At 49.5% G+C, this 22,895-nt stretch overlaps 1 protein-coding gene across 4 annotated transcripts in view; it reads left to right on the top strand.

Annotated features, from left to right (window-relative positions):
* Positions 1-1,088: 1,088 nt before the first annotated feature.
* Atp6v1c2 (ATPase H+ transporting V1 subunit C2) overlaps positions 1,089-22,895 on the top strand; it is a 48,156-nt gene continuing 26,349 nt past the window's right edge. For 2 of the 4 annotated variants that reach the window (XM_047523564.1, XM_047523563.1), the window contains exons 1-3: positions 1,546-1,830; positions 2,881-3,035; positions 5,252-5,319. In XM_047523564.1, the coding sequence (XP_047379520.1) occupies position 1,830; positions 2,881-3,035; positions 5,252-5,319 (224 nt within the window). In that variant the 5' untranslated portion in view covers positions 1,546-1,829. Of the gene's footprint in view, positions 1,510-1,545; positions 1,831-2,880; positions 3,036-5,251; positions 5,320-22,895 lie in introns of those variants that run through there. The other 2 variants (XM_047523562.1, XM_047523561.1) reach the window with 2 other exon arrangements.

The raw sequence follows: 22,895 nt of genomic DNA, 5'->3' as shown, positions 1-22,895 counted from the left end.
CAGAAGATGTTGCAAGGACTGACTAATGCGCATTAGTGTCCCAATAACAATGCTATGCAGTGCAGGTGCTGGGAGTTCCACATCCACAACAGCACGGTGGTGGTGACCGCAAAGCCTCCTTTGTGTCTTGGATCTGGGCTTTCCATCCCACCATTTGTGGTTCCATCTTAAGTCTCAGATGATGTCACTTTCCCCAGGGACTGGAAAGCAGTCACAAGGACAGATTGATATGGCAGTTTTATATAGTAGGGGAAGTCCATTCTTAGGAAGCCAGGGATGCCTTCTTCAGCATCCCTCTCAAAGAACAACCCCAGGGGTTCCTTGTTATTTTCTTTCCTTTTTGAATTGCTGCAGATCAAAGGCAGGGCCTGGGCCACTGAGCTACACCCCTCTGCCATAACCCTGAGATTATCTTTCCCAGAAACCACTGAAAACACTGCCCACTGCGAAGGGCCCTCTAAAGTTTCCTCCTTTAGCCCAGAGAAAACGCATCCTCAGGTTTTTGGGGTTTTGTCTTGTTTCTAACATTCGCACTCAGCTTCTGGGATTCCCGCCCTGGTTTCAGGCAGCGCAGGATTCACACCATGTCCATGTCCGTAGCTTTATTTTATGCATGTATGTATGATGCTGGGGACTAAATCCCAAAATAAATAGGACTGGGCTAGTTAGAACGCACTAGCCGCACTGAAATTGTATGCAATTTTATTAATTAACTTATTTGGGTGTTGGGGACTGAACCCAGAACGCACGTTGGCAAGCCCTCTATCACTGATCCGCACCCCGGCCCAATCCTAGTAGTTTTATGTCCTGTCCATACACAGCGCAATTCGGAAGGTGGGTGGGGTGAGGTGGGGGTTTCCTCGGTACCAAGTGACAAGCTCGCGCCCACACGGCCAGGAAAAGCCGCTCCTCTCCCAGGTGTGTGTTCCAAAACATCTGAACCTGTTGCGTCGCTTTCCACAGGTCAGCCCCGTCTCTCGTGCACCCGCCGGGAAACTCCTGCGAGCAGGTGTTTTCCAGAGACCCGTGCGGGGCGGCGTGGGGTGGGGGCTGCGAGGCTGCGGCGGCGGAGGGCGGAGTCCCCGCGCCGGGAATCCTTTCCGCGCTCTGCCTCGCGGGGTCGTCTTCACTCGCGGTGGGCTCCGCTCAGTCGTGGGACTGGAGACCGGGGCGCGCTCCAGGCACCCCCAGAGACCCAGCCCGCGCGCATCGGGCTCGGGGAAGCTTGGCCGGGTCCGCAGGGACCGCGTCCGCTCTCCGCCCCGGCTCAGGCGGAGCCCAGCGCCGGCTACTCGAGTCGCTGGCCCCCGGCCGGGCGCGACCGCGGGAGGCGGGCGGCCCGTATGCAAATGTCCGGCGGGGACCCGGGGCCGCCTCCCGCGCCGGGATAAAAGGCGGGGCGAGGCGCGCGGGGCCGCAGAAGCCGCTGCCTCCCGGGAGCCTGCCGTGCGCCCAGGTCCCGCGCCCCTGTCCGCAGCCCCGACAGCGCGGTCGGCCCCGCGGCTCCGGGTAAGGACGCGCGGCAGAGCGGGGACACGAGACGGGGAGAGGAGCCAGAGGCGCCGACGCCGCGACCCTGGCGCTAGGCCTGGCGGACCCGCGTCCCCTTGATCGGGACGAACCTCCGTGCGCCCGAGGGACCCTAGTCCGCGCTTTCCCAATCGGAACGTGGGAAGCCGGTGCCCACACCTCGCTCTCCCGGACTGAGCAGGTGGCATCTCCCCAGGTGCCGCGCTGGGACAGTTTGTCCCCAGGCCATTGGCAGTCAAGACGGAAAGAACTGCGTTTGGTCAGCGCAGGGTTAGGAGGGACCGAGAGGATCTGACTGGAGTAAGTGGGAGTCAGGAGAAAGAGACCACGGGGCCCCTGATATTCCGAGGTTATTCTCCTGTCCCCCGCCCCCCAGAAACCAGAGGACGCTCGGGAGGCAGCGGGCCTGGAGAAGCCGCCTAGGGGGATGGTGTGGGTGTGTACGCGTTTGAATGAGCAGAACGAATTGACTTTCTGGGCCCCAAAGCCGCACTGAAACTGCAGGCCAGGCCCTGTGAGTTATCAGCCCTGCGGAGCGGCCACCTCCTGCAGTCGAAAAGATTCCTGCTCCCCAGCCCTCTTCCTCCATCTTATTTAAAAAAAAGAAGAGCCCTCCTAAAGTCTGTTTGTTTGGTACTGGGGCTTGAGCTCAGGGACACTTAACCACTGAGCCGCACCCCAGCACCCCCCTCCTTTTTGTATTTTATTTAGAGGCAGGGTCTCACTGAAGTTGCTGAGGCTGGCTTTGAACTCTCATCCTCTTGCCTCAGCCTCCTGAGCCGCTGGGATTACAGGAGTGCAACACTGCACCAGCCTAAAGTCCGTTTTTGAAGCTAATACCAAATTTAAGGTTGGCTGTTAAGATCTGGGGTTTGTGATGGCCTGTTGTGAAAATCCCACTCTTGGCTCATTCCTTCACCCATCCATCCGGCACCCGCACCGTGCAATGTGTGAGGAAGAAAAATGTCCTAGAAAACATCCAAGTCTGACTTACTGTCCCCCCAGTTTATGAAGGCAGAGAGCAGTTGTGCACAGGGAGCCCTAGGAAGAAAGAAAGCAACCTCCCTCCTGCTTAAAGCCAGCAGGAACCACCTGGGGGTGAGGGCCTGTGAGTCTCCTGAGGACCTGAGTGCTTCCCTGGTGGAGATAAGCACATTGCTTTGTGCATATGGATGTCCTTGGAGCTCTAGAATCGCAGTTAGAAGGTCAAAGAGACAAGGAATGAGAAGCAGGAAAAGTGACAGATCCAGAGAGGATTAATTCTGAAGGCAGGGAGTGGTGACAATAGAGACATCTGACACATCTCTCCTCCTGTTTCTGTTTGTGTGTGTTTGCCTTGGTTCTGGTCAGTGACTGGAAAGCAGAGGACTGGAAACATGTCCGAGTTTTGGTTGATTTCGGCCCCTGGTGATAAGGAGAATTTACAAGCCCTGGAGAGGATGAACACAGTAACCTCCAAGTCCAACCTGTCCTACAACACCAAATTTGCCATACCCGACTTCAAGGTAAAATTCCTGGGGAGGAAGAAGGAGATGATGGACTGGTGGGCATGAAGCAGCCTCTGGGAGGCCAAGGAGAAAATAATAGATCGAAAGTGGGGATGCCGAGAACAGGCCTGAGCTAGCGGGTGGCTAGGGGAGTCGATGAGGTCCATGGGTCTTCATGCCACAGCTCCAAATTAATTGTGGCACCTTGGACTTGAAACCCCAGGAGAGAATGAGGAGAGGGAGATGGTGGTGGGCGTCAGTGTCTAAAGCTTCACGTAGGTGGGAAGAACGTGTGAACAGCGGGTCCTCACCAGTGGTCCTGGGGATCTTCCCGTTTTGTCTGCAACATCTAAGACTGACCACAGACTTGAGATGTTTCGGTTTGCAGACCTTAGACCTGTATTGCATTCCTGAACTAGGAGCAGGGCAGGAAATCCAGGATCTTTCTGACTTTACTGGAGGGGAGAGAAGGGGATGTACAGTCAGCTGGCAGAGTGGCAGAGGGTTTGGGTAGTGCACAAGTGTCTGAGGACCCTTGTAGGGGACAGCAAAATAAAGACAAAAGGGTAAAGAGGAGGAAGATATATATACAGTCCTCAAAAAGAAGGGCTGGTGGTGTGGCTCAGTGGTAGAAGGCTTGCCTGGCACGTGAAGCCCTTGGTTCCATCCCCAGCACGTAGACTGTGGCAGTATTTCCTAAGACTATAGGTTTCCAAGGGGAAGAAGTAGCTAAAGAATTCTCCGGGACCACACCAATGTAAATGCAAAGGGTGCCAACTACCCAGAGTCCTTACAATCAATCATCTTCCAAACCTCAGTTTGCCCCTCTGCCAAAAGAGCTGCACCTTCACCCTGAGTCGGTGATGCTGCTCCATGTGCCAGCATTTATTGAGCAATGTGCTGGCAGCCGGGTCCTGTAAACAGAAGATTCCGTGTGGAATCCTCTCAAGGCTGGAGAGGGACGGTCAGTGATTACTAGGCTATAGGGCTAGCAAGCGGCGGCTGTGGGTTCCATATTCAGGTCTTGCTGCCTCTGTCGGCCTAGGGGCAGACACTGTGGAGGTTAGGGAACCCAACCTTGACTCATTCACTGAGCAAGGCTCCATGCTGGACTATGGAGGATACAAAGTTAAAAAAATGACATGGCCCTGCACAAAAGTTGCTTAAAATTAAGTTGCTTGAGAACTGACTCAGTGGTACATGCCTGCCATCCCAGAGACTTGGGAGGCTGAGACAGGAGGATCCCAAGTTCAAGGGTGGTCTCAGCAAGACTCTATCTCAAAATTTTAGACGAGAAGGGATATCAATGGTAAAAGCACCCCTGGGTTAAATCCCCAGCACCCCCTGCCCTCAAGAATTAATTTTCTTGAAAAGAAGCAACTTCACCAATATCCAATGTAGATTTCCAAGAGTTCATTATTGCTTAATTAGCTTTTTAAATTTGGGGGGATTCTGGGGATTAAACACAGGGCCTTGCTCATGCTAAGCATGTACTGAGCCATGCCCCCAGCCTCCCTAATGACTTTTAATGTCTGGTTGGTGGTATCAAACAATGGCAAACCTTTTCTTTCTCATTCTGTGAAAAGACCTTTCAATACAATTTTGTGGACACTGTAATCATTTCCACCCTAAGAAACATCATAAATAATCCACAAAGAAAAGGACCTCTAGGGGACATAGCTTATGGGAAACCTTTTGCTTCACACATAGCCCAAGGTTCTGTCTCCAATATTGAAGAAAAACAAAGACAAAAGAAAGAAGAGAACCATTACAAATGGTGAAGTGGGAAGAAAAGCTGCCCCTTCCAGTCGAGATTAATGTCAGTAGCAGCAAAGAACAGAGAAAGGGGTGGCTGTCCTGTCTTAGGGAAGAAAGGCTTTTAGGAATGATAACTTGTTTAACTTGCTTTCTGGTCTATCTCTCCAGCTATGGGGATTAATCTCATGAATAGCAGACTGCCTCTCTCAGAGCAAAATGAGCTGAGGTCAGCCCATGACGTAATAGTCCTTCCTATGGTAGAGATATGACCGTTTATCCTGTTGGCCCCCCAAATAAAATAAAGGTCCTAAATCCATGGGTTTGGCTTAGGAGTTCTTCCCACTTTTCAGTCTGGCTGTCAGCCCGGGGCAGCCAACTCCAGAGGAAGGAAGGGTGCCCCACACTGGTGTCGAAGTGACAGCCCACTGCTCTGCCAGCCGGCACGTGAGCCTCTAATTATTTTATGATCTTTCCAGGTGGGGACCTTGGATTCTCTTGTTGGTCTCTCTGATGAGTTGGGGAAACTCGATACCTTTGCTGAGAGGTAAAGTATTTCTTATTTACTACACACAAGTGAGAATTTGACTTTGTTGTCAGAGGACACAGTGTTCTTGCTTTGGCTGAACCAAAGTATGGACTTATCTAAACCTGGTTCCAGAAGTCAGCAGAGCGAGCAGCTGGGTCCCCTGGGGGTGCAGGGTCAGCAGGAGCATGCTGGGCCCATCCTTGTTTTGTTTGCCAGAAGTAGCATCTTTTTTTTTTTTTTTTTTTTTTTTTTTTTTTTTTTTTTGGTACCAGGGACTGAACCCAGGGGTGCTTAACCATTGAGTCACATCCCCAGTCCTTTTTTAAAAAATATTTTTTTAGTTGTCAGTGGATCTTTTATTTACTTTTATATGGTCCTGAATATCAAACCCAGGGCCTCACACATGCCAGGCAAGTGTTCTACCACAGAGCCACAACTCCAGCCCCATCCCCAGCCCTTTGTATGTTTTATTTTGAGACAGGGTCTCTCTGAGTTGCTTAGGGCCTCGCTAAGTTGCTGAGACCGGCTTTGAACTCCAGATCCTCCTGCCTCAGCCTCCCGAGCTGCTGGGATTACAGGCGGGCACTACCGTGCCCAGCTGGGAGGCAGCATCTTCTAAGGGGCTCCCTTCAGTCTGAAGATCATGCATGAAGCTGAGTCACTTAGAAAAATAATTGGTGCAGTTTCCCTCAAGGCTTTTAAGTTTGTTGGTTTTTGTTGATAATCTATGTAAAAAAAAAAAAAAAATCAGAGTACAAAAGGAAGGATATGGAGGGAAAATTAAGTTTTCCTCTGCTGTCTTCCTCTTTCCTGTCCCCTGTCCCCTCATTCCCCCTTTTGAGGCAGTGTCATAACTTCTAGGCAAACATTCCAGAGAGAGCCTGTGAGTACAAGTCAGTATGACTGTATTTCATGCATGCTGTCCTAAAATGCAAACGACAGCATGTGTCTTGCTTTTTTGTTGAATAGCATAGCTAGAGATAGTGCCGTGTCAGTCCATGACTGCACATTCTTTTGACTGGCTGTAGGGCCTTAAGTAGATAGGTCCTCATTTATTCGATTTCTCTATTTTGGACATTTAAATTTTCTAGTCCTTTGCTATCACACTCAGTGCCATGTTGACGGTCCTTTGTGCCCATGCAGTAATGGAACCCTTAAAAGTGGAAGTTCTGAGTCAGAGTCTTTGCCAGTACAGCTTACAGATAGGTCCCCACTACCCTGCCAAGAAGTTCCTTCCATTCACAAGCCCCCCTAAAGTGTGTGAAAATAGTCTTAACATGGCATTTCTTTTAAATAAATTTGTTACAAATTTGATACATAATCACGGGGAAACAGTTACAGATCACAGAATAGCATGAAAAAGAAACTACAACTCACCCATGGTCCTGAGTCCGGAGACAAACACTGTTACTTTGTGTTTACAGCATCTGCCTCCAGTGTTCCCAGCACATATATTATTTGTATATACATAGAATAATAAAAGTAAGCCCATGTTATATACCTCATACATGTAAATCATATTTTGTAATTTGCTTTTCTCTTCATATTTTAGTTTTTTTGGTTTTGTTTTGTTTTGTTTGTATTGAACCCAGGGGCACTTGACCATGGAGCCACATCCCCAGCCCTTTTTATTTTTAATTTTGAGTCAGGGTCTTGTTCAGTTGCTGAGGCTGGGGTTGAGCCTGCAGTCCTGCCTCAGCCTCCTGAGCTTCTGGGGTTACAGCTGTGCATCGCCACACCTGGGCTGCAAACCAGGCAAATCATTTTCTTTGAGAAAGAAAACTAACTTTGGCTTCCTCATCTGTAAAGTGAGGTATCGTGACCATCTCTCTGCTCTCAGGGAGGAATGGAGGGAAGTTAAATAATATTAAGTATCATCAAATCCCAGGGCGTGTCCTGTGAAAAATCACCATCCAGAGGACACGGCTGGAGTCCCAGGTGCCCGCTCCTGTCTGAGGCTGCTGTGTAGCTGAGGAGGTTCGATGGGCCTTCTGTAGCAAGAGGACAGATGCCAGTCAGACCATCAAATTGGAGGACCCCATCCTAAGCAAGGGCCCTGACAGATGCCACGCATTCTTGCCAGCCCTGGCAGACCACAGCACCGGGCTCTTCAGTCCGAGCAGAAACACCAGCCGAGGTGTGACAGCTGTTTAGCACTCTGGTCTTCACCCTCTGTGCTGCCCACGTCCTTTCCCCACTGTCTCGCTCGCCAGAGCCCAGCCCTGAGCTTCCGTGGACCTGGTTATTGTTGTTGGTTCCACCTGAGTTTCTTTCTTCTTCTTTGTCTTTTCTTTTTTTGATTGCTTTTTTCTCCCCACTAGACATTTGCATTTTGTTCTGTACATAGTTATTGTACGGGTTGCCTCTGACGGTATAGTGTATGTTTTTGTTGTTGGCGGCAGTGGTGGTGGTACTGAGGGGAACCCAGAGGTGCTTAACCATTGAGCAAATCCCCAGTCCTTTTTTTTTTTTTTTTTTTTTTTTAATTTTGAGGCAGCGTCTCACTAAGTTGCTGAGGCCAGCCTTGAAATTGCAATCCTCCTGCCTCAGCCTCCCAAACAGCTGGGATTACAGGCATGCACCACCCCCACACCCAGCATGGTGTAGCTTATGCTTAAGAAACAAATAGAAAATGCATGCACGAGCAAGTTGTGGGCTCTTGTTGTGAAACACACAGCCTGTACAAATGAGAGTGTTTTTACAAACAGGGACTAGGCGTGGTTGAGAATGAAAATCACTGTGCACTGTTTTGAGTCTTACTTGTAGGTGTGTATTTCTATCGGGAGAGAAAGAAAAATAGCATGGTCTGAGCGCCCTGGAAATTCTTCCAGCTTTGCTCTGGTCCAGGGGCTGGGGGTCCTGGCTTAGGGTTAGTCCTGGTGCGTGGGGTAGAGGAATGGACAGCCTCCTTGCTCTTTGAAAAGTGCTCCAGTGTTATTAGATAAATAAACCCTAGCTGGATCTGTAACCCAGGCAGCATAAACCTGTCAGCACTGCTTCTGCCCAGGAGGACAGAGAAGGGACAAGAGTTTTCAAGGTGTATTGTTTCCCTATCCTTTTATTATTTATTTACTCGGGGACTGGAGTGTTTTTCCATGTAGCTGGAAGGCAGCCTTTGCTTAGGAGAGCTTTCCCATTATTTTTTGATGTTTTCTTTCATGCCACTGTGTTAATTTATTCTGTGTTTACATTGTGATTCATGAACATTGGAGAAGCCCAAAGCTTTTATCTTTCTGAAAGCCCCCTCCCCCACCTTTCTGTGTGAGTCCATCGAGGCCTGCGGCCTGTCCCACGGTGCTGGGTGAAATATTACACTTCGTGGGCACTTGGCATTCACTATACCTCATGCTTCTACGGGGCCTGTGGACTACCCCTTGGCGGTGCCTTTCCTGTGTGGTGGAATAGCTGGTGGCTGCTTCTTTACCCACGTGGTTCCCTGAAGCTGTCTGAGGGTTGGCTGATCAAAGATTACGTATCCGAGTGGATGTCTCCTTGGCCCTGCCAGCGAGTTCTTGTGAGGACCTTCTGAATAGAAGCGAAATGGAATTGAAAAGAAGCACCAGGCTTCTCTTCTCTGTCCATGCAAGAATATCAGGTTGAGATCATCTGTGGACGTTTCTTCGGATTCAGTGGCCCCGAAGGGAGCAAGGGAGGCCTGCCTGTGCTCAGGGCCTTCTGGATTCTGCGAAGCTGCCTGCTGACCTTTGCTGTGTGTCACTGCCTGCCCACGCTCTGTGGGGACCATTTCAAGCCTTTCCTGCACCCATTCCTGCCCCGCCCCACTGCCACCTTTCCCCAGCTCTGCTGCTGCCGGTGGACCTGGACTTCTCCAGGCGCATGGTGGCTCCCTCCTTCAGGGCCCTCACCACCAGGGACTCAGATATTTTCTTGGGGATTTATTTGTTCCTGTTTGTCTTCCCTCCTGGGCTGTGAGCCACACAAGGACACTCTAGTCACAGTTAGAACCCCGACAGCATCCCAGGGCCCCAGTTACCAACTGAATGAATGGAGGAGGGAATGGAAGAAGGGGTCCTGAGCCCCGGGCGGGACAGGCCCTGAGAGAGGAAGTAAGGCCGTCCTCCAAACCCTTCTGCTCTCTGCTTCTGTGAGTTAAGCTGTTAAGGTTCCAGCTGCGAGGGCGCTGAGGCTTTCCTCTTTCTCTGTCCTCCTTGCTCTGAAATGTGAGCCATCTGAACGCAGATGTGTGTCAAACACGCGTCACATTTGGAAGACGATACAGGAGAAATAATTCCAAATATTTTGTTAAACTTTTTAATGTTGATTACCTGTTAAAATGATAACATTTTGGATATTAGATTAAATAAAATAGATTCCTAAAATTAATTTCACCTGTTTTTACTTTTTGACACATAGTGATTACAAATTTTTTAATTATCTATGGGGCTCCTGTAATATTTTTATTGAGCAGCACTGGGCTATACCTCTAAGAGTGTCCCTCAGTGTTGAACACGTGAGCGCCTTGGGGAGTTTAGAACACGCAGGTTGTGACTCAGTGGATCTGAAGCCAGGGGTTCTGTATTTCTTATGGTGTTGCTGGCCTGCAAACCAGACTTGGTCTACCAAGGCTTAACACTTAAACTTCAGTGTGCATGAATCATCTGGAAGGTTTGTTGCAGCATGCATCACTGGGCCTCACCCCTAGAGTTTTTATTCCGAGGGGCCTGAGGATCTGCATTCTCCAAGTTCCCTGGTGACGGCGATGCTGCTGGTCCTGGCCCAGCTGCTTCCCCTGCCGGTGGGGTGATCTGCTTTTCCAAGGCCTAAAATATGTCATTATGACGTGCATTTTTAGAAGTGGGTCTTGGATAATACAGACTTTTCCAGTACTGGTGTCTGTTGATTTTCTCTTGGGGGAAGGCGTATTGATATAGGTCAGTTGTGTTTTTGTAGAAAAGAATTGGTTTTATGAACTGTTTCAGGTTATTTGTGTGGAGTCTACCAGCATCTCTTGTAGCTGCATGTTTCCTGCTGTGTTGGGTCTTTGTGTTTTCTTTGATTAGGGTCCCAGTGGTTTATCTGTGTTGCTTTTAAGAGAAGCAGTTCTTTCTTTCATTGATCGCTTGTATCATTTTCCTGATTTCTAATATTTAAATTTCTGCATGTATCCTGATTTTCATCTTCTTGCTTTATTGAGCTTTGTTTTCTTCTGTAAAACATACTGATTGCATGCTTAGTTCATTTGTTCTCTCCCTCTCTCTCTTTCTAATGCTCAGGTAATGAGTTTTTCTCTGCATATTATATAACTTAAGTTTTTTTTTTTTTTTTAAATGTGGTGCTGAGGTTGGAACCCAGTGCCTCAAATGTGCTAGTCGAGCACTGCACCACTGAGCCACAACCCAGCCCCAATAACTCAAGGTTTGATGTGTGTTGTTTTCATTTAAAAAAAAAAAATCTAGCTATTCTGCCAAATTTTTTGATCCTTTTGTTTCCGGAAAGTTGAGTTTTTTGCTTTTCTTCTTCCTTCCTTCCCTTTCTTTCTTTTGTAGTACTGGGATTGAACCCAGAGGTGCTTATTCTACCACTGAACACTACCCCAGCCTTTTTATTTTGAGACAGGTCTCACTAAGCTGCCCAGGTCCTGCCTCAGCTTCCCTGGTAGCTGGGATTCCAGTTGTGTGCCACTGGGCCAGGTTCAGTTTTCATTTCTTAATTCTTTTGCCTTGTTAGAGAATGAATTGCGTGCTGTGCCTCTGCCTTTGGGAATTTGATATTTTCTTTGTGACCTCATCTATTGCTGATTTTTCTTTTTTCTCTTTTGGAACTGGAATTGAACCCAGGAGTGCTCTACTACTGAGCTACATCCCCAATTCTTTTTATTTTTTTATTTTGAGAGAGAATCTCACTGAGTTCCTGAGGCTGGCCTTGAATTTGTGATCCTCCTACCTCAGCCTCCCAAATCACTGGGATCACAGGAATGTGCTGCCAGGTGGGCCATTGTTGAGTTTTCCATGGGGACTATGGAAAGGTGCGTTCTCTTGTTTCAGTGTACTGAGTTGATACGTGTTTATTGGAATGACATCATCTGTGATATTTTCTAGCTTCTGTTTTATATTGTAGACACCATGCCGTTCTTGCTGGGTGTAGAAAGGTCATTCTGACTCCACTGAGGGCTGTCCCTTTATCATTCTCTGGTGCCCCTCTTTCTATTCTATTCTATTCTGAGTTCCAGACCACCTGAAGTTTGTCACTTCCCTATTTTAGTAACTTCCAATGATTGACAGCTGACAGTATCGACCCCTGAAGATGTAAGTCACTGATGCAAGATGGGACAGTGGAGCGCCTGGCCTTTGCCTTGGTCACCCTGGTTCCCCACCTTGGCCCCGTCAAGGCCTTGGCGGGTGGCAGTTAGTGCTCCCTCATCCTTCAGCTCGGCCCTGATGGGACACTCTGCATTGTCTGGTACATTGTCTGCATTGCCAGGCTCCCCACTTTTCCCAAGCCAGAAGTCCAGCGGCGGAGGTGGCGGGGAGGCCTGCTGCCTGGAGCGAGGCAGCCTGGGCAGCCTTGTGGAATCCACGAGGTCCTCGTCCTCGAGGTTGAGTTCAGCGTAGGCATTTCCGCCTTGGACCCTGTGGGGACTCGGGCCCGGGTGCCCCTCTCAGCCCGGGGCTGGTGCGCCGCAGCAGGCCGGCAGCAGCGCGTGGACCCTCCTTAAATGGCCTTTTCTGCCATTCCGCGCTTCTGGATGGTCGCTTCCAAGGGATCTCTGGCCAGGGCTCCTTGGGCTGGCCCGCTGCTCACAGGCAGCCCCCTCCGTGCCTCCACCTGAGACACCGGGAAGGACGGGATCCTGTGGCTCCCTGGCCACAACCTGTCCCACCTCCACCCCCTTCTCACCAGGTCCGCCCTGCTCCTCCTCACGTTCCTGACTTTAAGGACAGTCTCGGTTGCCTGCTGCTTCCCTTTCATCTGCTTCCTTCACAAGAACCAGGGTGATCCCCCCACTCCCGCGTGGTGCCGGGGACCTTCAGGCTTGCCGGCCAAGCGCACTACCACCGAGCCTCGCCCCCAGTGCCAGGGGATCTTTTTGTGAGCACGTCACAAGGCTCTCCTGTTTGAAACCCTCCCTCGGCTTTCTAGTGCCCCCAGTATAAAACCACTGCCCTTGACCCTGGCTGCCAGATCCCCAGCTTACTGTTCTGGGCTTTTCTTTTGCAGCAAAAGGACCACTCCCCTCCAGCCACGCTGGCCCTGTCCTGCCTTAGGTGTGTTCACAACCGCCTTCCTGAAGGCTCCTGCCCACCACCCGCCCTGCAGTGGTGGGCTCCTTGTCATCCGTCTTGTTTAAATGGCACCTCCTGGAGGGGCTCCTCCAGACTGCTGGTAGACAGCCTGGTCTCTCAGGGACGCGCTCTTTTAATTTTGCACATGCTGTATACCACTAGTGAGGACCTTTCTTCCTCCCCACCTCCTGCCTCCTACTCCCCTCCCTCCCTTCCCTCCCTCCTTCCTTCCTCTTACTCCCCTCCCTCCCTCCCTCCCTTCCCTCCCTCTTTCCTTCCTCTTACTCCCCTCCCTCCCTTCCCTCCCTCCTTCCTTCCTCTTACTCCCCTCCCTCCCTCCTTCCCTCTCTCCCTCCCTCCCTCCTTCCCCTTCCTCCCCTCCCATGCCCTCCCCTCCCCAGGGCCTTGCTCATGCAACGCACGCACTCTAACACTGAGCTATGCTGCAGGTCCTAAGTACTTTTCGTGTCTATTTTTGTCTGATTTCTCATAGAATATAAGTCCCAGGAAAGGAGACCAGATTGGTCCCCTTCTCCGACCACATGGTGCCTCATGGCAGGGGCCCAGGGAATCTCTGCTGCCCACTCGTGCCTCCCCGCAGCCCGTCTCCCCTCGCACTGCCCATAGGACCCTGGGGAGCATTTAGAAAGTGCAGGTCCTCGGTCAGCACCTCCAGGCTTCCACTTGCCCGGGTCTGGAGTGGGGTCTAGGGATCTGTGTGTTAGGTGACTGGCGCCTGCAGTTCTGCAGCTGGGGCTCCGGGCTCTGGGAGCACTGTCTTCCCTGAGTCCAGCACACAGCCCTCCTCCCACCTAACCCTAAAGCACTTCCTAAGACTCGGCCCAAGGCCAGGGATTCCAAACACATTAAAAAGCTTAGGGCCAGGTGCTGTGGAATGTGCCTGTAATCCAAAAGCTTGGGAGGCTGAGGCAGGAGGATTGCAAGTTCAAGGCCAGCCTAGTGAGACCCTGTCTCAAAATAAAAAGTAAAAAGGGCAGGGGATATAGCACTTGCCTAGCATGTGCCAGGCCCTGGATTCAACCTCTAATACTGCAAACAAAGAAAAAAGCTTATACTGCAGTTTGATTTTTTGCCTTGAACAGGTAATGCATTCATAAGTCTGTCTCCCTGCCCCTTGCCCCAGTCCCCGCTAAGGAAGCCATGCGAGCTGCTTGGGTACATTTCTAGTGTATCTTCATACAAACACAAGGTAATTCTGTATATATTTATATTTCCCCACTCTTTTTTTTTTTTCTTTTTTCTGGTACTGGGGATTAAATCCAGTGGTGCTCTACCAACCAAGCTACATCCCCAGTCCCCACCCCTCTTTTTGTGACAGGCTCTTTTTAAGTGGCTGAGTCTGTCCTCAAACTTGAGATCCTCCTGCCTCAGCCTCCCAAGCTGCTGGAATTACAGCTGTGCACCACCCCTCCTGGCTCTTCCTGTTTACAATACAAAGTAGAATTCCACACGTGCTGATTTGCATCTTGGTTTTCTCCCCTCCATTTAACATCCTAGGAGGACCTTCCTACTGGTACGTAGAGAGCTCTCGTGCTGTTTCAGTACCTAGCATTTCGCTGTGGTTTATGAGCTAGTCCCTTACAGATGGACTCTCAAGTGACGGGCCTTTGCGGAGAGGGACTGTTACTAACAGCCCTGCAACGTATAATCTTACGGATAGGCCAGTACTTTATGGAGACATGCAGGTGTATCTGTAGGATAAATTCTCAGGAGGAAACTAGCTGGGTCTGGGAGTCATGTGCCTTTGTTATGTTGATATGTGTTCCAGGTTTTTGTCCATCTGAGGTGACCACTGTGCATTTCCACCAGCAGTGAAGGACAGTCCCTGGTTCCCATAACTTTTCTAATAGAGTATGTCATCTGGCTTTTTTTTACAAGCCTGATAGGTATGAAGGGCTGTTTTTTTAAATGGTTTTATTGAGAAATAAGTAAATAGAAAAAAATAAAGTATATATTTGATTCTTTATCCATCTACCCATTGGAGGACATCAACATGGTTTTGGTTATTAAAAACAAAGCTGTCATGAACATCATGTACAGTCTTTGAATTAACACAGTTTCATTTCTCTGGAGTAAATGAGGTAGCTGGGGTCCTGGGTACCAGACGTGCGGGTACAGACATCCCCTTAGCTCGGTGTGTGGCATTGATTCCTTGCCCTGTGACAGACACAGCTTGGAGGAGGACCGCAGAGTGCACTGGGTCCCAGGGCAGGTCATCTGCGTCCAGGGCTCAGGATTTCGCAGACACAGGGAGTAGTCAGCTGCTGTTGTTTTGTTGTTTCAAGGAAGCACTGGTTCTTGCAAGTTTCAGATTCTAGGAGCGGACACAAACGAGCAAAGAGACGGTCTTGACTGTCACGTGTGCATGATGCAGGAATGGTCAGGGCCCATGTGGCCCAGAGGAGCGCTGGACCCGTGTCCTGCTCCACACCTCTTTCTCTTTTCTAACATGGACTCCTTCACCAATTTGTGTGCCATCCCCGTGCAGGGGTCAGACTAATCTCTGTGCCAGTGTTAGGACAGGTGCTGCCGAAGCCAGCACACCTGCTCACCCCTCAAGCTTGGGTCTAGCCGGCCTGCGCTGCCGGGGTTTGCGTGCGCCCGGGCATTTCCCAGGAGCTGCTGTGTTCTCGCAGGAGCCTGGTAAGAGCACGAAGAGCTTCAGCGATCTCTGTTTCTTGCCCAGATGAGGAGAGCAACCTCTTGACGTGGAGGCGGGGTTTCAGGTGGAGGCCTGGGGGGCGGGCAGCAACGATGGTCTGGTGTGTCCGCCTGTTTTCCTGTGATGGTCCCTAATGTGTAACACTCCCTGGCACCGATACGTTTTCCTGGAGAGCCAGAAGTAGCATGCACCGCGCTGTGTGTCAGGGGTGTGCGGGGTGCCCTTGGACTGTTACAGAGGGTAAGTGGTGTCCATGTGGCTCAGGCTGTCCCGGGTGCTCCCAAAGTCTGGCTCAGGACAGGCAAGGGTGCAGGTGTGTGGCCAAAACCACAGCTGGACAGGCGGGTGTGTTCCTTGTAAAGTCTGCTAAGGGGTTTGAACATCAGTGCTTGAACTCCTCAGGAAACCGCTACAGCTTCAGCAGTGCGGCAGCGTGGCAGGGCGTGTATTTGGGGTACGTATTTTTTTGTGAGATCCCTTGGGCTGTTGGGGGAGGGATGGACAGGAGGGGCTGGTTTGGGGTCAGTGGGGAAAGCAGAGAGGAGGCAGTCGAGGGGGACCTAGAGAAAGGATAGTGACCACAGTTTTGGTTACTGTAAAAAACAGTTGTGATGATGGAAAGAAAGGGTTGCAGGTTGCCAAGGAACTTTGGAGATGTGATGAGATCGAACCTGTGGGGCTGAACCGGTTCTCAACTTCCCGTCCAGTCTGGCTCTCCACCCGTGAAGCCAGGGGAAGACCAGGGCATTTTTCAGTCGAGCTATCACGCACGCTCAGTAACGTCCAGTCTTTGAATGCATGTAACTCACCTGTTTCCGGTAGGTTTACAAAGTTAATGCTACTGGCACTACCATCTGGTTCCAGACTTCCTTCACCCACTAAAGAAACTCTGTACCCCTCAGCAGTCACTGACCAGTCCTTCTCTCCCCAATTATTGTCAACCATTAGTCCACTCACCGCCTCTGTGGACTCGTAGTGCACGTGGTAAACAAGGACATCTTAAGAGAAACCAGGAAAAGGAATACATGCCTCCCAGATTCGCCAGGAGACACATGGTGATGGGCCCTGGACTCTGGCAGGAGGAGGCAGGCGTGGCTGGGGAGGCTTCTAGGGAGGCCCAGAGCCTCTGCAGAGTTGAGAAGAGGTTTGTCTGAGGAGTCTGTTCTCTCCTCTGGTTCATGAAAAGCTCCTGGTGCAGGCAGACAAAGCAATGGAAACGAAGGGCAGTTTTATGGGAAATGCCGTCATTAAAATCCAGTTTATGACTCTAAAGTTGAGGCGGGGACCAGTGAGCTGGCCAGGAGGGCTTGTTTTTGCCCTGGTCAGTCACTAAGGAGCTGTGTGTTCTCAGACAAGTCCCCACCCTCCTGGGTCCAGAGGCCCTTTACCTGTGTCGCCTCCCATGATTCTGGGTCACGGTGTCTGTGACCGTCACACTTCTAGGCATGATCTGCAGCAGAGGTGGTAAGGAGGTTTTAATGGAAAAGGGCTCATTCTTGCTGTTTTTTTTTTTTTTTTAAATATTTTTATTAGTTGTTGATGAACCTTTATTTATTTATATGTGGTGCTGAGGATTGAACCCAGTGTCTCACACATGCTGAGCCAAAACCCCAGCCCTTACTGTTGTTTTTAATGGTGATAACATGCATGTTCCTTGACTAAGGAACTCACTGAAAAAATTAACTATCTCTGGCATTACTTTCATCATTAATTCACCTCTCTGTGTACTTTCTGGCTACATTTTGGGTTGTCCTAAAGTTGCATCTATAAATTGAAATTACAGATTCCCCCTGGGTTTGATCCCAGTGACAAATGCTCATGTGTCACACAGGGAATTACAGGTTCAAAGGACAGGGGCGTATATTTAAGTGGTTGGTACATATTGCTAAATTGTTTCCACAAGGCTGCCCAGAGCCCTTTCCTCATACCCCTGTCAGCTAAGTGCCTTTAAGGAACTCTGCCATTTACCCAGCATAAGGAGCAGGGTGTGAGACTGGTTTAATGTGTATTTCTCGGATTCTCAGCCAGGGTAAACATATTTTCAAGTGCTTATCAGCCATTCGTAGTTCCATTTTTGTGACTGGCCTGTGCCCGGCTCTGTTCAGGTGGCCCCCCAGGGCAGGCTATTGTTGGGCACAGTGGCCAGGCTGGTTGGGGATTGTCCTTCTGGTCAAGACTCCAGAATTCAAACACATGTGTGCCAGTCCCTTCAAACCCAGATGCGTGGGAGTGGGTCCAGCTTTTCCTGAAAGGCTGTGGCACCCTGAGGCTTGGCATCACCCCCCGGGGACCTGAGTGCAGAACGAGGAGCCCTCCTTATCTGTGTCTCCCAAGGAGCAAATGGTCTCTGAGGGTGGGTTGGCTTTTTATTTTATTTTTTATTTTTTGGATAAGGGGGTCTTACTATGTTGTCCAGCCTGACCTTGAGCTTATGGCCTTAAGCAATCCTGCCCCAGCCTCCCAAGTCACTGGAGCCACAGGCACAAGCCACCATACCTGGCTCAATTGGTTTTTGAAAAGGACCAAAAATGACTCGTTGGGCCACGTGTGTGAATCAGTTCTGTGATGTCAGCTCACTGAAGAGTTCCTTTTGACTGACAGGGCAGCTTGGATGCAGGTGGAATCTCACTGCAGGGTCTCATGATTCGTCCCTTATTTTAACTTCCATCCCGAGAGCCAGCATTGGCATCTAAAGCAAGATGTGTCTGTGGCCAGAGCCCCCAGCATGGGGACCCTCCTGGATGCCTCACTGGACCTTTGGTTTTATATAAAGTCATTTAATGGCTCCCTGGTCACATTTTCCTGATGCGTTTGCTGCAGGGCTCGTTGATCTCATTGTCCTTTGGCAGAGGTGGAGGCAGAGAGACCAAGGCAAGAGTGAGGTCCTGGGCTCCAGGAGTCACATGCCCCACCCTTGCCGAGGCTTCTGGGCTCTCCTTGCAGGTGGTGGTCCTCCTGTGTGGCTGTCCCTTCTGGACTCACTGAGGACAGTCAGGCACAGAGGCCGGGGCTTCAGGTTATCCAGGGGGCCTGCTGGTGTCTGGTGCCATGGATGGAGCTATGCCGTGGGGCAGGGCTGTGGGGACAGTACTGCTGGCCCTGTAGTTCTTGCCTCCCTGAGCCTCAGTTCCCTCTGCTCTCCGGGACTTGGTTTGTGGAGGATTTGGGTAAATCCGTGCAGAGTGCCCTTCTGAGGACTGAGGAAGGCTTCTAGGTGGAAGTCCCTGTTAGTCCTGCTTCGGAACCCTGAACACTTCTCCGCCCAGCCCCATAACCTCTGACTCCTCCAGGCATCTGGGTCATTCCTAACAACCAGACCAACCAACCCTGTCTGGTTTTTGCTAGAATGATCCAGGAAGTCCAGGGAAGGGAAAGAAACCCTCTTTCACATAGACTTACCCTCGGGAACCTGGAATCTTGCATCTACCATCTGGAGAGAGCTGGATGGTGGACCCCAGTCCTTCCTCCCACAAGCAAGGGACGCAGCAAGGGCCACGTAGCTCCTGGCTAAGGTGGGCCCTGGTGAAAGCCTGGCTCCCAGTGCTGCTCAGAAAACTCTGGGAGAAGAGAAAATAAAGAAGGAAGAAAGGAAGAAAGGGAGGGAAAGAAGGAAGGAAGGAAGGAGGGAAGGAAGGAAGGAGGGAAGAAAGGTAGGGAGGGAGGAGGGAAGGAAGGAGAGAAGGAAGGAAGAAAGGAAGGAAGGAAGGAAGGAAGGAAGGAAGGAAGGAAGGAAGGAAGGAAACACTGGGAAGTTTGCTGCCCAAGTTTACAGGACAGCATCCCTGGAGACACCATGTCCTAAGGCCATTTAGGAGGAGGCCTCCATGTGCTGCAGGATTGGTGACTCCAGGCACGCAGAGGTCAGCCCTGCCCTCCAGATCCCTCTAGTGCTTACAGCCTTCCTGGGGCTGGGAGGCTTCAGGTCACCTACCCGGCTGCCCCTCTACCCACATCCCAGGCCTGGAAGGGTCCTGAGGGCCCTGCTGGTAGGACTGTCCTGCCTTGTGGTTGCAGGAGAGGGGGAATAGATCTCAGGGGAGGTCCTACCTCTAAGCCATCCTGCACCCCAAGGGCTGAGTAGCTGAGGACCCTTGAAGCCCAGGATCTCAACATCAGCAGGGCTGAGAGTTTCTTTCCTAATTGCCTTTTCATTTTCTATTCATGTTCATTATGTTTTAAAACTCCAGATTTGACTCCCGCAGTCCCCTTCCTCAAGGGACACCATTTCAACAAGCCTGCTCTTCCGGACTCTCCTATGGATATGCAAGCAGGTGTTTGGCTTTTTATTTGCTTTGTGTGGAAACCTGTGATTGTCACTGTGACCCTCTTCATGACTTGCTCTTCCCCTTCGCTCTGTGAGACACAAACTTGCCTGGCAACCGGAGGTGATCTTTCTCATTCTCCTGAGGGACTTCTTGGTGATCCATTGTATTGGGGCGACATTGGGGTGGCTTCTTGTCTTTTACAAGGACAAGTGATTCTGTATGGGCTTTGAGCACCAGAGCCAGTGTGGCAGAAGGACAGACTCCTAAAACGGGAACTACTGGTCAAAATATCTCTGTGTTAAATGTTTGGTGAATCTTAAAACACTCCCTGGCAAGTGGGTCCCAGGCGACACCCTGGGCTCCAGTGTGGCGATGTTTCATTTCCCTGAGGACTTGCCAGGCTGGAAATTAGGGATCTTTTCCGTATGCCCATCTGATCCGTGAAAAATGACATTTCAGAGCGATGCAGCAGAGCCTCCTGCTGGTGTCCGGACCGTCCGTAGCTCTCCTGGAACCCGGGTGAGCATTCCGCCAGACTTCCCTCCCTTGGTGCGACAGCTGTTCAACTTGGGGGAAGCCTAGCATCTGGCCCTTGTTCTCTACCCTGAACTACTGAAAAGGGTCTCATCCTACGGCAGTAGTTGTCCTGCTCGACTTAGGAATTTGTTTATCTTTATTTATGATTTTTAAAAAATGCATCTCTATTTTGGCTGTTACCATTTTCACCATTTTAAGTGTTCAGCTCGGTGGCGTCAGGGTTGTACATTGTCCTACAACCATCACCACCTCCAACCAGGGGACTTTTTCATCCTTTAGAACTGCACGTCTCAGTCCATTCCTGCTTCCCTAGCCTGGAAGCTGGTCTGATCTTGCCGCCTCTGTGAACCTGACTGCTCTGGCTACCTCCTAGGAGTGAGCCATACCGTGTGTGTTCTTTTGTAACTGGCTTCTTTCACTTAGCACAGTGTCCTCAAGGCCATCTGTACTGTAGAATGTGTTGAATTTCCTTTCTTCTCTCTCTCTCTCTCTCTCTCTCTCTCTCTCTCTTTTTGTGATACTAGGGAATCTCACCCAGGGCCTCACACATGCTGGACAAGTGCTCTGCCAGTGAACTCCATCTCCAGCCCTTTTAAATTTTATTTTGAGGCACCCTCTTGCTGAGGCTGGCCTTGAAGTTGTGACCCTCCTGCCTCAGCCTCCCGAGTCACTGGTGTGCACCACCACACCTGGCAAAAGTCATATGTTTCAACAAATTCAAGCACAGCATTATGTAACTGTGTAGAAATTGAGAGTCCCACTTCATCCACACACAAAGATAATGAGCAATGTTACTTTGGTGTCTTTCTTTCAGGCTTCTTATTTACGAATATACTGACATTTTTAAAGTGGTATTATTACATACTTAACATAGTTAACATTTTTAAAACTTTCCATTTTGAGCTAACTTCAAAGCTTCAGAGAGGTTGCAAGATTATTTAAAGAATTCCCATATGCCCTTTACCCCCTCCCTCCCTCTCTCCCTCCTGATAGTGAGGTATGGACACAGTGTCTCTCCCAAATGTTTTAGTGTGTATTTTCTAAACACAAGGATATTCTTTTATATAATCTTAGTGTGGTGATCCAGGTCAGGACGATAATACTGATATTTTATAGCTGTCACTTGGATACCACCATTGTCTCAATAGTATACTTTCCAACAAAAGGAAATCTTGCAGTTTCTTAGACAATGATGAACCTTGAGTGGCTTCCTGTCTTATAATGAATTATCATGTCTCTTTGGCCTCGTTCAAACTGGAACATGCATTCACACTTCCTTTGCATTTCATGACACCAAGTTTTTTTGTTTTTTTTTTTTTAAACTATACAGGTCAGTTTTGTAAAATGCTTCTTAATTTGCATTCACCTGATGTTTTCTCTGGGTTTATCTCAGGTTGTGAGTTACTGGCAAGAGCAGCGTAGAAGGGTTGCTGTGTCCTTGGTGCACGCTTTGGGGGCACATGTGATGGCTTCCTGTGTGAGTGATGTTAACTTTGGTCACATGATTAAGGTAGTGTCAGCTTTAAAGGTAAAAGTTACATACAGCTAAATAGTCACATCTTAAGTGAACAGTTCGGTGAGTTTTGACAAATGTGTACATTCATGTAGCCAACATCCAGATTGAGGTTTTGGTGTACTCTTTGCAATTGCTGTTCAAAAACATGATCCGAGCTGGGCATGGTGGTGCATGCCTGCAATCCCAACCTTCTGGAGGCCGAGGCAAGGGGATCGCAATTTTGAGGCCCGCCTGAGCAACAGAGTGAGATCTTGTCACAAATAGATGGAAAGCACTCGAAATGTAGCTCAGTGGTTCAATCCTCAGCACCACCAAAAAAAAAAAAAAAAAAAAAAGTATGTATATATATATATATATATGTACATATATTTATTTATATATGCACATATATACACACGTATTTAAGATATTTATGATTTTTACATCTTCCTTATGAGTTAATAATTATTATTGTCATGTGTTTTAGGGAAAGGTGCCAGAATTGACTTTTAGCTTTGAAGTGCATGGGCTTTGAAGTTAATGCAGATTTGTGATCGGTTTCTGGTTTGACATTTGTTTACTCTGTCAAATTCCTTGTTTACAAAATTACCTATTTATTATAGTACTTTTTTAATGTTACCTTTAGCCGAGTCTTAATTTTTTCATCTTTATTTACTCTTTCATGTATCTGGTGCTGGGATCAAACACAGGGCCTTGCAGGTGCTTGGCAAATGTTCTGCCACTGAGCTACACCCCTAAGCCTTAATAATTACAGTGGGAATGTCACCTAGCGCAAAACATTGTCTCAAGAATTGAGTCTCCAAAACACCTCAGAGCTCATACAAACCAATGACACAGAATTTCAAAAAGAGGACAAGCCACAAAACCCTGGCAAAGGACATAGAGGTGTTATTCACAGAAGAAGCAAACAGCCTCTGGTAGAGTTCATAAGCATGAGGAAAGATGTCCAGTTGATCGAAGGCTGCAGATCAGGGCAATGGTGAGATGCAAATTCTCCGCTGTCAGATCGGCAGAGATTACAAGGGTTCATGACGCCCGTGATGGTGAGGCTGTAGGGACACGGGCTGCTGGTGGGAGTGGATGTTGGTGGTGTGGTCAGAGGGGAGTTTGTCCTTACTTCTTTAAATTGTAGCTGTTCATACCCTTTATTGCAGCCGTTGCTGATTTACAGCTTATCCCACATGTACACCCGCACGCGGGCAATGTAAGTGTGTCATTGTGGCATCACGTCAAAGAGGACATCATGGTGTGCACCTGTAATCCCAGTGACTCAGGAGGCTGAGGCAGGAGGATCGCAAGTTCAAAGGCAGCCTCAGCAACTTAGTGAGGCACTGTCTCAAAATAAAATA

The sequence above is a fragment of the Sciurus carolinensis genome, chromosome 13 (assembly GCF_902686445.1).
Source record: "Sciurus carolinensis chromosome 13, mSciCar1.2, whole genome shotgun sequence".
Lineage (NCBI taxonomy): Eukaryota > Metazoa > Chordata > Mammalia > Rodentia > Sciuridae > Sciurus > Sciurus carolinensis.
This window is presented reverse-complemented; position numbering and strand designations above follow the sequence as displayed.